The 14,625-nt window shown below is 33.2% G+C and overlaps 1 protein-coding gene across 6 annotated transcripts in view; it reads right to left on the bottom strand.

Moving 5' to 3' along the window:
• LOC145290702 (uncharacterized) overlaps window positions 1-14,625 on the bottom strand; it is a 576,300-nt gene that overhangs the window by 318,268 nt on the left and 243,407 nt on the right. The window contains exon 1 of one of the 6 annotated variants that reach the window (XM_080136507.1): window positions 5,917-6,437. The exons of the other annotated variants lie outside the window; for them this stretch is intronic. Within the exon in view, the coding sequence (XP_079992633.1) occupies window positions 5,917-6,087 (171 nt within the window). The 5' untranslated portion in view covers window positions 6,088-6,437. Of the gene's footprint in view, window positions 1-5,916; window positions 6,438-14,625 lie in introns of those variants that run through there. 6 annotated transcript variants of the gene reach the window in all.

Raw genomic sequence — 14,625 nt, 5'->3', positions numbered from 1 at the left:
AGATCATTAATATAGATCAGGAAGAGAATTGGGTCCAGGATGGACCCCTGAGGGACTCTAGCATTAATACTATGAGCTTCTGATTTCTGCCCATCAACCACTACTCTTATGAACCTATTAGAGAGAAATGATTTAATAATTGAAAAGACATTTCCAGCTATACCATAGCTGGAGATCTTGCGGAATAGACCTTTATGCCATACCCTATCAAAGGCCTTTGATATATCAAGAGCAATTGCTCTAGAAAGGGGGCCTGTCAAGAGTTTCGCTAATCCTATGAGAAATAACCGTAAGCACATCCACTGTAGATATAGCAGAACGGAAACCATATTGCATGTCACTAAGGTTATTTTTGCTGAGGTGGTCGACTACTTCTCTATTTAACACAGATTCAAGTAACTTACATGAGGTCTGTATTGAGAGGGAGATGACCGATCACCTGAATTCTTAAATACAGGGCATATAGATGAGATTTTTTAGGGAAGCAATTCTTAAGACAACACTTAAACAGCTTTGTAAGTATGTGAGCTAGTTCTGGTTGGGGGCCAGTTGCTTTTCTGGTATCAGCCATAGAATATCGATATACGGACGATGGAGAGGTACATCTGAGGACTTATTATATTTCATTTTTATCTTAACTGATACAACAGAGTGGTCGGAAGATCCAAGTGGAGACAGAACAGAAGCTGAACACAGTTCAGGGCAAGTTGTGAGAAAAAGGTTTAGGAGACTTGCATACTGGTCGTCAGTATCAGGCACACGGGTGAGTTCGTGAACAATCTGAGTGAGGTCAATACGTTCGATATAAATCATGATTTTGCTGCTTATGTACTTTTACTCACAAAAGTTCCAAAATCACTTTCAAATTTTGAATAGAAAACCGGTCGGTCATTTTTAATCGATTTTTTTTTTTTTTTTTGCTTACATCTGACCGTTCGACAGTAATCTTAAAGACTTTTTAAATTATCCATTAAAGGATTTTCTGTTAAACTTTAACGTTTGAAAAGCAAAATTTCAATTTCGTTTAAAATTTAAACTTTAACGGGCAAACGACAAATATTAGTTGCATGTATGCTCCTAGGAAAAGAAAACAAGGATTTTCGCACGCGCTCCTGTCATATCAAAGAACCATCTTTTAACAAGCAAGTTTATCCCCTTTTTTTTTTCTTTTCGAAAAAGAATGCCGAAAATACCCCCAGTATTTTCTCGCACATATCTGTACGAGATGATTCCCAAAACTTTGTTTTGTTTTTCTCTTTAATAAAAAAAAAGGCAAAAAGAAGAAAAGAAAAAGAAAACGTTCGTTATTCAACCAGTTCTAGCAAAACATGAGGTTTGAATTCTAAAATTATCTCAATTTTCCCCTCTCTCCAGTTTTACAAGGAAATCCGTTAACATTTTGAAAATAACAAAAGTGTGTTTTGTTTTCTAAATAACGTTTTTCTTTCCTAATAACTTAAGCGGATGATACGAAGGAAGAAAGCTATCTTTCAACCAGTTTTTAATAGTCCCGAATATATTAACAAAATTATTGTGACCATTTATCACGTGTCTCTGTATTTCTCGCGCCAATGTAACTGAAAATTGCACATTGAAATAATTTTACTATTAATCCAACATTTATCGAAATAATAAAAAAATGCAATAGAACTAGAATTTTCAAAAATCTTATTTAAAAAATAATGCTGCAATTAAATCCATCAGATTAAAATTTGGTTTCTCCGTAAACAAGTCAGTTTAATGAAAAAAAAAAGGGAGGTGACCTAATGTTTTGTGACTATACCAAATCTGAACGGAATTTTGAAGCATCTAAACTATTGAATAGAAAGTCATTTAAACGGGTTTAAAAATTAAATCTAATATATGAAAAGTTTGAAAGTTTTGAAAACTTTCGTTTTTTTTTGTTTTGTTTTTTTTTTTTACATCCGGTAATTTTATAAATAGAGATTAAAACATTACTCTAAAAACAAAATAAGTTATGGTTGAATTACCAAATGATCAAATAATAAAATTTAACTTTTTAAATCCTCTCTTTAAAAATGGGCGCTTTTTCGGAATAAGAATAAATAACGAAAATTGGAATATTTAATTTTAATGGAATCTACTTAATTGTGATGTCGAAATTACTAAAATATCCAACATTTATGAACAATGATAAAGTAGAAAATTAATTATTAATAAAAATAGCTTTCGGAATAATTTGTAAGTTATACTTAAAATAATAAACCGATTTAACTATAGTGACTGTAGTACAGTATGTCTTAACAATTCCAATAACGGTAGATCCTCGTGAAATCGTGAAAGAGAAAGTACATGTTTTGTGTAATAATCTGGTAATATGTTACTAATTGCAACATGACAAGTAGATAACATTGGTTATATGAATATGAACTGTTATTTTTTAGATAAGCTTTTCAAATTAAAATCAATTTTGGGAACTCACATGATTAAAATTTTAGCAGACTAAACATTGGGAGTCAAAAGAGTAAGGAGAGTACAATTTTTACAGTATCTTTTGTTTATTAAATTGTTAGGTGAAAGTACATGATAATGACAAAACACCCCCTCTCAATATAAAGAATGGGTTTCTAAATAATGACCTCAAGAAAACAAACGGGTGGTAGAAAGCCACTCAATAAATGTCACGGCACATTTATTGGGTGGGTTTTTACCACCATTTTGTTTTATTTCTTATTTTGAAGTGACTATCGAGTATTCAAAGGCATCGCGGCCATCTTTTCTTGTTCTCCGACAGCATTACTTTTTTACCAAACTGGATAAGGTTTTAGTGTTGTTATTCAATGTAAAATCTTTATTCGGTTCGAAAACGAGTAATACTGAATGCTGCCGGAGAACAAGAAAAGATGGCCGCGATGCCTTTGAAGACTCAATAATCACTTCAAAATAAGAAAAAAAAAAAAAAATGGTGGTAAGAACCCACCCAATAAATGTTACCGTTATGTTATTGCCTTTGATAACATTTTTTGGGTTTGTATTACTGTACACATAGATTTGAAAAAGTTATCCTAAAAAACAAATATATAACAAATAAATGTTATCAACGGCAAGATAAGTTACTTTTCAACCTAACTGGATATTTTTTTAATGTTTTTATTTAATGTAACATGTTTATTCAGTTCGAAAAACATAGTGTTTACCGATGTATTGGAAAATTTAAAATGGTGGCCGATTCTCTCTTTGACACGGTAAGTTTTGGAAAAGGAGTTAAAAATAAAAAAATATGCAAAATACTGTTAAAACCCACCGAATACATGTCAGCCTATGTCACAGTAACATATATTGAGCGAGTTTTTAACCGTATTTTGTCTAGATTTTTATTTGTAACTCCTTTTCCCAAACTTACCGTGTCAAAGAGAGAGTCGGCAGCCATTTAAAATTTTCCAATACATCGATAAACATTGTATGTTTTTCGAGCCGAATAAACATGTTACATTAAATATAAACACTAAAAACATATCCAGTTAGGTAGAAAAGTAAGTAACTTATCTTGCCTTTGATAATATTTATTTATTATATATTTGCTTTTTGACAACTTTTTCGAATCTATGTGTACAGTAATATAAACCCCATTGTTATACATTTGTTTTCTTTTGGGGGGGGGCAACTTTTTCGTACCTCTGCGTATTGTAATACAACCCCCCCCCCGATATTAAGAATGGGTTTCTAAATAATAACCTTATTATTTCAGCACGGTCCGTATTCTGCATAAGTACCCAAAAATAAAGGTATTATTATACAAACACCGTGACAGCGTTAGGGTTAATTCGCTGTCACGGTGTTTGTATAATAATACCAAAATAAAAGTAAATACTCCTGGGCAATGCCGGCTGAGTAGAGAATGTATGAAAAAAAAGTTTATTTCGTTGGTTAAAAATCAAAATAAAATCGCAGAAAACGTGGAATTCTTTGTTGCTACATCAAGTTTTAAATTTCATGGTGACTTTCTTTAAATTTCAATGTCAAGCCAAAATATGTCTTTCTTACGGGAATGGGGACGTTTTATTTTATTTTGTTAACTTTTTTATTAATAAATGTCTTTTGCAACAACAGATGCAACTGTTGAAGGCGGGTAATTTGCATTGTTAATTTCTTGTTTTACTAATTGGAAAATTAGTTGATTAAAAAAACGAAGAAAAAAATTGATTTAAAAAAAAAACAAGGAAACTTTTCTTTTAGAGAGAAAGCAAATATATATATATATATATATATATATATATATATATATATATATATATATATATATATATATATATATATATATTTCCCACGTTCTACTTAAACAGACGAATCCAATCAGATGTGAACAAAATATTGATTTTTTTTTTAAGTAAAACTTATTATTAGCTGTTCAAGTTTACTTAACATGAATAAACAAACAAAATTTTAATAATTTTAATTTTCAAGGATTCCAACAAATAAAATGGACACAAAACATTCTCGGTAATAATTACGTTTCTTTTTTAATAAATGGAAATATTTAGCTTTTAAATTTTGATTCATCAAAGCAAAGTCGTTATTAATTAATTTCGAAAATAAATCATTCAAAATGAATAACTGATTATTTGAATTTAAAAATCAACAACGACAGATGTGGTCATCAGCCGGTTTTATAAATAGGTGTGTCTCTGTCAATGTTTTTATTTTGTATGTCCAACTGTTGGTATGAGTCATGACTAACAGTAATTACTTCACCCCTCGTCTATTTATCGCCCACCCCACAAAAAGGGCAGTTACATTCCACCCGAAAAGAATGTCCACACACACACACACACACACACACACACACACACACACACACACACACACAAAAGAAATAATAAATCAATCAATAAATATTTCAATTCTGTTAAAAGAACAGCAGGAAATATATAAAGAGAAAGAATCCCTTTTTATGACTTAATTCGAACCATAAGTTCAACCAACTCAAAAAGGATAACAAATAACCCAATGTTAGACATTTTCATTCATTATAACGTCTTTTACAACGTTGGTTTTTAATTTGATGGAAAACAAACTTTGAATTTGGAGACAGAAAATTTTTAAAAAATACTTTTTTTTTTTTTTTTCATTGATCGAAGACCGAAGAGATACTACACTTTGACAAGGAAATGAAACTTTAAGGACATAAAAATGTTTTGTAATTTGTTTTTTTTTTTTTGTTTTTTTAATTTGTGAAAATGAAAGAATCTTTTTTTTAAAAAAAACTATTTTTTAAAAGATACATTTACATACAATTGATATTAAAAGTTAGATGGTATTGGTCTCTAAACGTATATTAATTAAAGTTTAAATAGGAAATAAATTTAAAAATACATTTAGACAAAAACGACGAATTAAAAATATTTTCAAGATTTTTTTCAAATAAATTAATAAATTTAAACAAAATATACTTTTTTATTTTGTAAGTTACATTGTTTAATGGATTTAATTAGAATTGAATTTTTTTTTCAAATATTTCAATGAAATAATTTCATTAAAAAAAAAACCTTGAGAAAATAAATCAAGAAATGCGACTTTTCGAATATAAAAAATGACACTGAATTTACTTTATTTAAAATTTTATTTATTTTTTATTTATTTTCGTTTTTAGATCAAATTTCCAATGAAACTTAAATTTGTGCTTTGAAATTAATTTAAAAAGTTATTTCGAACAATTAAAGACTTAATTATTAAAATAAGTTAGTTTTATTGAAACAGTTAACTCTTTGAAAAAAAAAAAATCCAAATTTAACCAAAAAATGAATTAACCAATTTTAAAAAATGCTGAAATGTTCTTTTTTTTCTTTCAAGAAAATATTCAAATTTTTCATGATTTTTTTTTTTTATAATATTAAAACTTTAGTTAAATATCAAAAAAGAGAAAGAATAATAATTTATAAAAAGAATCAATCTTACAGCGCGCCGTGCAATGGGTATGTATTCACATAACGGGTCATCGTCAGTGTCAGATCGTAATTTGGTAAGAATAGTTTCCAAAGACAATGTATTGTTATTATTATTGACTGTAATAATCTCCTCGGTGGTCGGTTGTATCCGGGGGCCATCCCAATTTATTGTCCCAGCCATGACCTGGTTTATTTATCTTATTTTTTTATATATACAAATTATATTTTTATCGCAACTGCCATGAACACTCTTTAATTAATTTCCGTACAAAAATGAAAACATTTTCCAAAAAGTTAAAGACAACTCCAAAACTTCATTCTCAGATTCTAAACTTTTTCCTCAGATCCAGATATATCAACAACAACAACAAAAAAAAAAAGTTCGTTACAATCCAAACCAAAAAGAAAAAAACGGCTGATGCATTGGATGCAATTATTCTAACTTAAATGGTTTGACTGAGAAAAGGCCATGGCACTTTTGTGCGGTTTTCTTTTTAAACTTCTAGGAAGTTTGTGTTTCCAATCCTTTCTTTACGCTCTCCCTCCCTCTTTCAAACGTTATACACGTTCACTGATGCTGATGATAAAACTGTTAGTTCTTGATGTTGATAGTGATAAGGATGATGGTGATGGTGGTGATGATGATGATGATGATGATGATGATGATGATGATGACAACATAAAATAAAAAAGAGGACAAAAACTCTGTTGTAACGATTAACGTTATAAAACGGCGGCACTAAGGGGCGGGGGAGGAGAGAATGATGCTGATTCTGATGCAGAATTGAGAAACGTGGGGTTTTTTGAATAAATAAAAAAGGTTGCCCGATTCTCTGACTGGTTGCTTTAAATATCAAAGAAATCCAAGCAACAATTTTAAATAAAAACATTTTATTATATCTTCCTCATTCTTTCTCCTCTTTCCCTTCCTTTCTCTCTTTTTTCTCTCTCGCTTTTTCACTATCTTTTTCTTCCTCGCCCTTCCCACCGCTTTCGTTATCCCCTTCTTTCTCACCATTACACATGTACTTATTTATTTATTTAGTCTTTACTTCCTTGGACCCAAAAGGGGGTAATAAAAACCGTTCTACCATGTGGATCCTGTCTGTCTGACTAGTGGTTACAGGCATGTACTGTGGGCTCGACATTCCGGGTTCTAATTCTGACTAAATCACCTTCTTCACTAATACCATTGGGGAAAAGTATAAATCCATATTTTCTCTCCTTATCTATGAATTAAATAGTAGGATAGACTAGATTCTCAAGCCATGCTTGAGCAATTAGCCTAGGGGAGAAGAAAAACTCAATATAACATCAGTCTTCTCGACTTTGTTTTCAGTCGTCTTGAACCTTTCCTAATGCCGGTTAAGGAGAGTTGAGGATGTAGGTGCACAAGTTACAGTTGCACAACCCTTGTTTTAACAATCGACTTTCCACGCTAGCACATTTGCAGGAGGTATCGATTATCTCTTGAGATGTCAACAGTAATGCGAGTTTCATGTCATTCGATATGTTTTACCAGTTTCTTCATCTTTAAAATATGTTCAACATATTGGCAATTTACAAAAAAAAAAAAGGGAAAGAAAAAAAAGCCCCCCCCCCCCCGATATATAACCTTTATTCAATTAATAGTGCTTACTTACCACGAGTGCTGGATGTGACAATTTCGAAGATCCTTAAAAAGAGGTTGGGACAAAAATAAAAATGGCCTCAGTCGAGAAGGATCTCCTCTTTCGACCGATTGCAGAATATTCTGATGTCAGCCGGATAAGTATCGTCTGCTGACATGATAGAAAGATATTGATTTTCTTTGGTTTAACAATAACACGTGCCGCTATAGAATAGCAAAAAATAAAAGCTTCATCACTTTCGAATTTTACCATGGAAGAAACTGTTGTATGCATGTTTTAAACTATAATAATGGAAGCAGAAACTGTATCGTAGACTTCGACATTCGAATATGATTTGGAAACGTTTTTAAAACTATCAATTCGAAAGTAGATTCTGGCTAAAGGAATTGTATAGTTAACATATATATGAGTTTTTTTTTTTTATTTTATTTTTTTTTTTTTGTTTTTTAAGAAATCCAGCAGAGTGCTTAATTATAAGGAAAATCCGAAAATAAGAGCGTATTATTTATGTTTGTTTTGTTTACAGAAAGTTTAGATAAGTCATTGGTACCGTCGGTTTCAAACTCGATAAATAGGGACCGTTTTAGATGCTCATATTAAGCTCTCTTCAGCCAATACTCATGAAACCAACGATACCGATAACTTATCTAAACTTTCTGTAAACAACATATATATATATATATATATATATATATATATATATATATATATATATATATATATATAGACCAAAAACACCCTACAATTTCATTTTCTATTAACATTGTATACTTTTAACGTATGAAAGATTTCTTATCTCTAAATTTGTTATAGTTAAGTTGACTTAAGACATGAAAACAATAGGGGTCGATTTTTAGAAGTGGGTGAAAAGGTAGTAAAAAAAAGAAATTACTCGGAGTCCAGATTGCATGTTTGCCACTCGGACATAAGGTTAATAATGTAATAAGGTAAGTCATTTTTTTTTTTTAAGAAATGAAGGCCTCACTAACAAGAAAGCGACAAACAACCATTTTGTTTCTCATATCAAAAAAGAGAAACAAAATCTAATTTTTATAGGTCGGCAAAAAATCTGGCAAAAGTGTAGTATAGTTAACAACGCAACAAAATAAGTGGGGAAAAATAAGTACCTATTCAAATTGGCACTTATGGTGGCAATTAAAAAAAAAGGAAACTACAAAAAAGGCTGTATGATGTACCTACTCGTTACAGAATGGTGATGTCATATTCCGAAAATTATGTAAATCGATCAAGTAGATTTTTTTATAACTAAGAAAATAAAAATTTAGCAATTTTACTACTAAATTGTATTGAACATAAGGTTGATTTTTTACCCCAACACTTCGATTTGAGTTGTCTCCCTTATTTATTTGATTGTATTTCATTAAGCTCGACAACACTACGACTTGCTTACTCGTAAAATTTAATTTTTTTGAATGAAAAAAAAACCAAAAAAACTACTTGATCTAATTATGTAACTTTTAGAATATGACATCTTGAATAAGCACCCAAACAATATATAAATGAAATGGCTTTTCTCCCTGTTGATTGCAGTATGTTGCTGGTCCTGTGCAATTCTAGGAGGTCCACCCACCCAGACTTTGCATTCTCTCTTTAAGAAGAAGTTGGTTTATTGCTAATCATCTGAGGCGTCCCTACTGGGAAATGCAGACAGAACTGCCCAAACATTTTCTGAGGTCAGAGTGCTCCACCTTTGAAGTGCTGGCTATTCAATCCCACTTTCCGATTTTAGTGTCGCATCTTGTAGCCATGGTAGAGAGATAAATACCCTATCCCAACTATCATAAGTGGACCAGCAGCTAATAAAGCAAAAGTTTTTGCAGAAAACTTTGCAGAAAGTTGTCTGTGTCTTTCTCACTATATGTTACTTTGATAAATACACATTCAATAATTTTATGTACTATTAATCGAATATTTATCCAAATTAAAAGAAAAATCGAGGAAAAACTAAAACACATTGTTAAAAATACTTATTATTAATTATTATTATTATGACTATTTTGAATTATTTCTTTAGGTTCTCCCTTCGATAATATGTCTCTACTCAAGCAATGCCAGGTAAATATAGATAGTATTTTACTATTAACATATAAAATGCTTCAACAACCATCAATACTATAGTAAGAACTTTGATGTTGAGTTGATTAGGATTAGTGCTGTAGTCTTTGAACACTGAAGACATTAGTTTTGCTTCCTGTACTAATTTGTCACACATGCCTCCTTTTTTGGTCCAAGGCAAGATGGAGGAGCCAATGGTAGTGAGTAGAACCACTACATTAACCCCCCACCCTTAAAAATTCTTGGTCAACATCTGCCACAAAAACAATGGATAACCCTAAACCATCTGAGATTAAAGAAAGCTTCAGTGCAACCATGCATAAATGGGGTTCCCCCGTACAAATGTGGAAACCCATTACAAACTTTTGTACACAATCACCAACTGCCCCAAACACGGGCCTCAAAATGGCAAACATGATCTTTTTGAAACTGGAGAAATATATTGAACCAACTAAAATGTATATAGGCAAAAGTCAGAAGAAAAAAAATGACAAAGTACAATGATTTTTCTGAATTTTTGAGATGAGGATTGATAATTTGGATTATTTGAATTACTGTTCTCATCTTGAGTGTTATTCTCAGAACATTTTGGTTGATTTAATTTCTGGTCTTCTTCAGACATATCTTGTTGACCTCAAGAATCTTTCTGCCCAATTTTGCAGATTCCCAAGTTCAACAAAATACAGATAAAGTCAGAGGTTATATTGACCAAAACATTGTGAGAGTAGCACTCAAGATGAGAACAGTAGTCAGATTAATAAAAATAATAGGTCAATTTTAGCAGTTACATATGCCATAAAAAAAATAGATCTGGATAAAATAAAGTCCCTGAAAATTTCATATAGGTATGATATACTCACACCGACCCATATAATACATCCAAAGATAATTGAAATCACGTTCTGTACTAACAAACATGAAACAATAACAATGACTAATCTAAAATCATTCCTTAATAAACTGTGAGTGGCAGAAAAAAAACAACTAATTTTAAACCCCTGATATTATACAAAAAGGGGGGGGGTAATTGAGATGTTTATGACCTCTAGGGAATCTTTTTTAATATAAAAATATTTATATATTTAACTTGTGTTACAGATTTGTATGCATAACAGTCATGCTTCAAATTCCATAAGAATATGGTATTGGGGGGTGGTCAACATTTGAACATTACCTACTCCCCCCACCACCACCACCACACACACACGTCATGAAGGGATCTTAAAAAAAAATATTTTATTCTTTCAATCAAATTTTATGCTCTTTGCATGTAATATAAAATTTCACTAAACCTGTGGTAGATTGAGAGATGATAATCAGCTTGCATGTAAGAAGTGCAAGACAATGGAGATGGATGAGAACTCAGATGTGGAGAAAATATATTTAGATGGCAAAGCTAAAAGTTTTGTCACATTGATGACACCACTGGAGCACTGTGAAGAGCAAGTGCTATTGTAATTGCAAAAGTTATGTGCAGATAGACTAAGTTCACAGAACTTATGCCATTACTAACCAGCAGAGCATTACCATTATCAACCAAGGAAAACAGAAATCACTTTTTCCATAGCTACCAACGTAATAGATGCACTGAGACTAAAGCTGCCTTCAGGACTGCCAGCAACTACTGTAAAAGAGTAATAAAAAATGCAAGAGAGCTATATGCCCAGTCTGTTAAATCCAAGGTAGCTGATCAGCGGCTTGGTTCCCACCAATTTTGGCAAATAACAAATAGGATCCTGAACAGAAGTGTGCGTTCTATCCCAACCATTATCAATGGACCAGAGGTCATCTCGTCAGCGTCAGACAAGGCCAAACTATTTGCAAAGAACTTTGCAGCTAATTCTACCCCATGCAACGAAGGCCATCAACTCCCCATATTTCCTCCTATAACACAGAACACGCTAGGTAACATACAAATATCCGTGCATGAGGTCGCCAAGCTAATCAAGAACCTAGATTCCAGTAAAGCAACTGGCCCTGATGGCATCCCAATTATAGTGTTAAAAAAAGCTTCAACCAGAACTTGCTCCCATACTTACGAAACTGTTTAAGCGCTGCCTTAAGAAGTGCTTTCCGACTCCCTGGAAGACCTCATCAGTTTGCCCTGTATTTAAGAATTCAAGTGATAAGTCATCTCCCTCTCAGTACAGACCAATAAGTCTCCTGTGTGTTATGAGTAAGTTGCTGGAATTCATATTAAATAGAGAAATAGTCAACCACCTCAGCAGAAACAACCTTCTTAGTGACACACAATATGGTTTCCGCTCTGCAAGATCTACCGCAGATGTGCTGATGGTTATATCTCACAGGATTAGTGAATCTCTTGACAAAGGCTTCCTTTCTAGGGCAATTGCTCTTGACATATCAAAAGCCTTCAACAAGGTATGGCATAAGGGTCTACTTCACAAGATTTCCAGCTACGGCATTACTGGAAATGTTTTCTCAATCATTAAATCATTTCTCTCTGATAGGCTCATGAGAGTAGTGGTTGATGGACAAAAATCAGAGACCTGCAGTCCCTCAGGGGTCAATCCTGGGCCCAACTCTCTTCCTGATCTACATCAATGACCTCCCTAAACACATACTTAAATCATTCGTTGACATCTATGCTGATGACACGACCATCTACAGCAACACATCAAAGGCTGTAAATGACAAAGTTCTCTGATTCTCTCTCCTCTGATCTCGAGCGCGTGGTTCAGTGGGGGAAGACGTGGCTGGTTACCTTTAATGCATCTAAAACCAAACTCCTATCCTTACATCATCAACGCTCTGATCCCCATCTGGCATCAATTGGGATGGATGGCTCTCGTCTGGGAGAGGCCCCGTGTTTTGATAAGCTTCTGGGTTTGACCTTTACTCCTGATCTGAAATGGAACACGTACATCAAGTCTGTTGCCAAGGTCGCTGGAAAGATGGTGGGATCCTTCTACCACTCCAGAAGATATCTCACTACTGATGCAATTCTCTATCTATATAAAAGCCAAGTACGTCCAAGGATGGAATACTGCTGCCATATCTGGGCAGGAGCTGCTAAAAACAGCCTATCCTGCCTTGACAGAGTACAAAATAGACTTTGTGGCTTAGTGGGGGATGCGCTTTTCTCTACCCTGCAACCTCTCTCCCACAGAAGAGACGTTGTGAGCCTATCCTTGTTTTATCGTTATTTCCATGGCAGGTGCTCGTCTGAACTCCAATCTCTGGTCCCGCCTCACCAATCTTTCACAAAAAACACCCGTCTAGCTGAATCCACTGTGAAAAATTTCCCCCACTCTTTATCTGTGCCTAAATCAAAACGCGGATTCCATGAACAAAGCTTCTTTCTTAGAACTGCACGCCTGTGGAACTCTGTTCCGTCTGCCTGCTTCCCACCTGACTACAACTTGGATGTGTTCAAGTCCAACGTTAACAAATTCCTAATGAACCGCCCCCTTAAGTAAACACTTCATCAAATCTCCACACTAACGTAATGTACTTGCAATAACCCTTATCCCTGAGTGGCTTCCGGGCCTTGATAAGTGGTGACCACTGTGTAAAAAAAAAAAAAGAAAAAAAGGAAAAAGTCTATCAGATATGTGTATGCAGTGCAATGATGTATGGAAGTGACACCCGGGTTAAGAACATGCATTGAATGGAGAGAAATGATCTCTTAGCCATGACTAGATAGAATTGTATTACTAGTATTCCTTATACTGAGGAATACACATTCAACCTCCTGGAAGACTTAGAACTAAATATTACTGTGGTTTAAAATATAAAGGCAACTAAACATGTTTTAGTAAAAGAAACTACTCACACGAGCAGCAGTGCATCTCTTTGGTCTTTCAGGCGGTTGGATTAGGGAAAGAAAAAATTTAAAAAAACAACTTGGGTTTATAGATGGATTCTTTTTATATGGCATAAATTTGCATATGAGAGGAATAGCGGCTATAAGAAGGATAAATTGAAGAGGACAATGAGTTGAGTGTTTCACAGCTGAAAGAGAGAGTATAGAACTTGAGGATGTTGTGAATTATAGTTTAAGTTAAGAGGAGTTCTCTCAGTTTTCTTGTTGGAATCACAGAGTTAGTGCAAATGCAGTGTTAGTGACAAGGAGTTCTGTTAATTTAGGGGCGGATTACAATTGCTTCGCACTTATATTCATTGTATAACAAGAGCAAGCTACTCTCATAGATTAAATAAAGAGTTTAAACAAGACACACCTGAAGAAGGCTGAAGAATACCATCAAAGATGAGAATAATAGTCAAGATAATTCAAGTAGTACAAATTATAAATCCTCATCTCAAAAATTCCGAAGCATAGCAGCAAAATTATGTAATGAATTTTGATAAAAAATTTGAATAAACATTCTAGACATAGGTTTAGTATCATTATCTCTTGTTTTTAATCTTCGTATGGGGACATAAAAGCGGTGCAATGCTGTTCTGTTTATGGAATTTATTTTTCCTCCCATCCCGAGACGAATAATTCACACTATTATGATATAAATAAATAGTTTGTAATGTAACTGTGAGGAAAATAAATCTTTACAAATCTCTGGTTTTTATCGTTGCAGTTTGAAAGGCAAGAATGCAGCCAAGGGTTTATTTTAACCTGTAAACAGTACTATACCCCTGATAAGTTTAAATGAAATCCGAGTGCATTTGTTTTTCATGGCCATTGCTCAAATGTGATGATACCTTAGACTCTTGCAAATTGCTGCTAAGAAAGCAGCTTGGCAGATTACAGGTGTGTCAGTAGTAGGCATCTCAGGTATCCCTAAAAGCTATCACCTGAGAAAGGGAAACCTAAATCTATCATCTGCTCCTTTCTAAAAAGGGATGCAATATAATCAGTATCCCCAGGGTTTCTTTTCTCTAACAAATATAAACAACTGTACGATAGAAAATGGAGAAACGAAATGTTGGTTTTATGTTTCCGAATTTTTTTTTTAAATGACCTTTCATAATTTGTATTATTTGGTTCTCATCATGGATATTACTCTCACAACGTTTCTGCCGTTGTAACCTCT

The sequence above is a fragment of the Euprymna scolopes genome, chromosome 2, assembly GCF_053919585.1.
Source record: "Euprymna scolopes isolate OS-2025 chromosome 2, ASM5391958v1, whole genome shotgun sequence".
NCBI lineage: Eukaryota > Metazoa > Mollusca > Cephalopoda > Sepiida > Sepiolidae > Euprymna > Euprymna scolopes.
The sequence above is the reverse complement of the archived record's forward strand: the minus strand, read 5'-3'. Positions and strand labels throughout refer to the sequence as shown.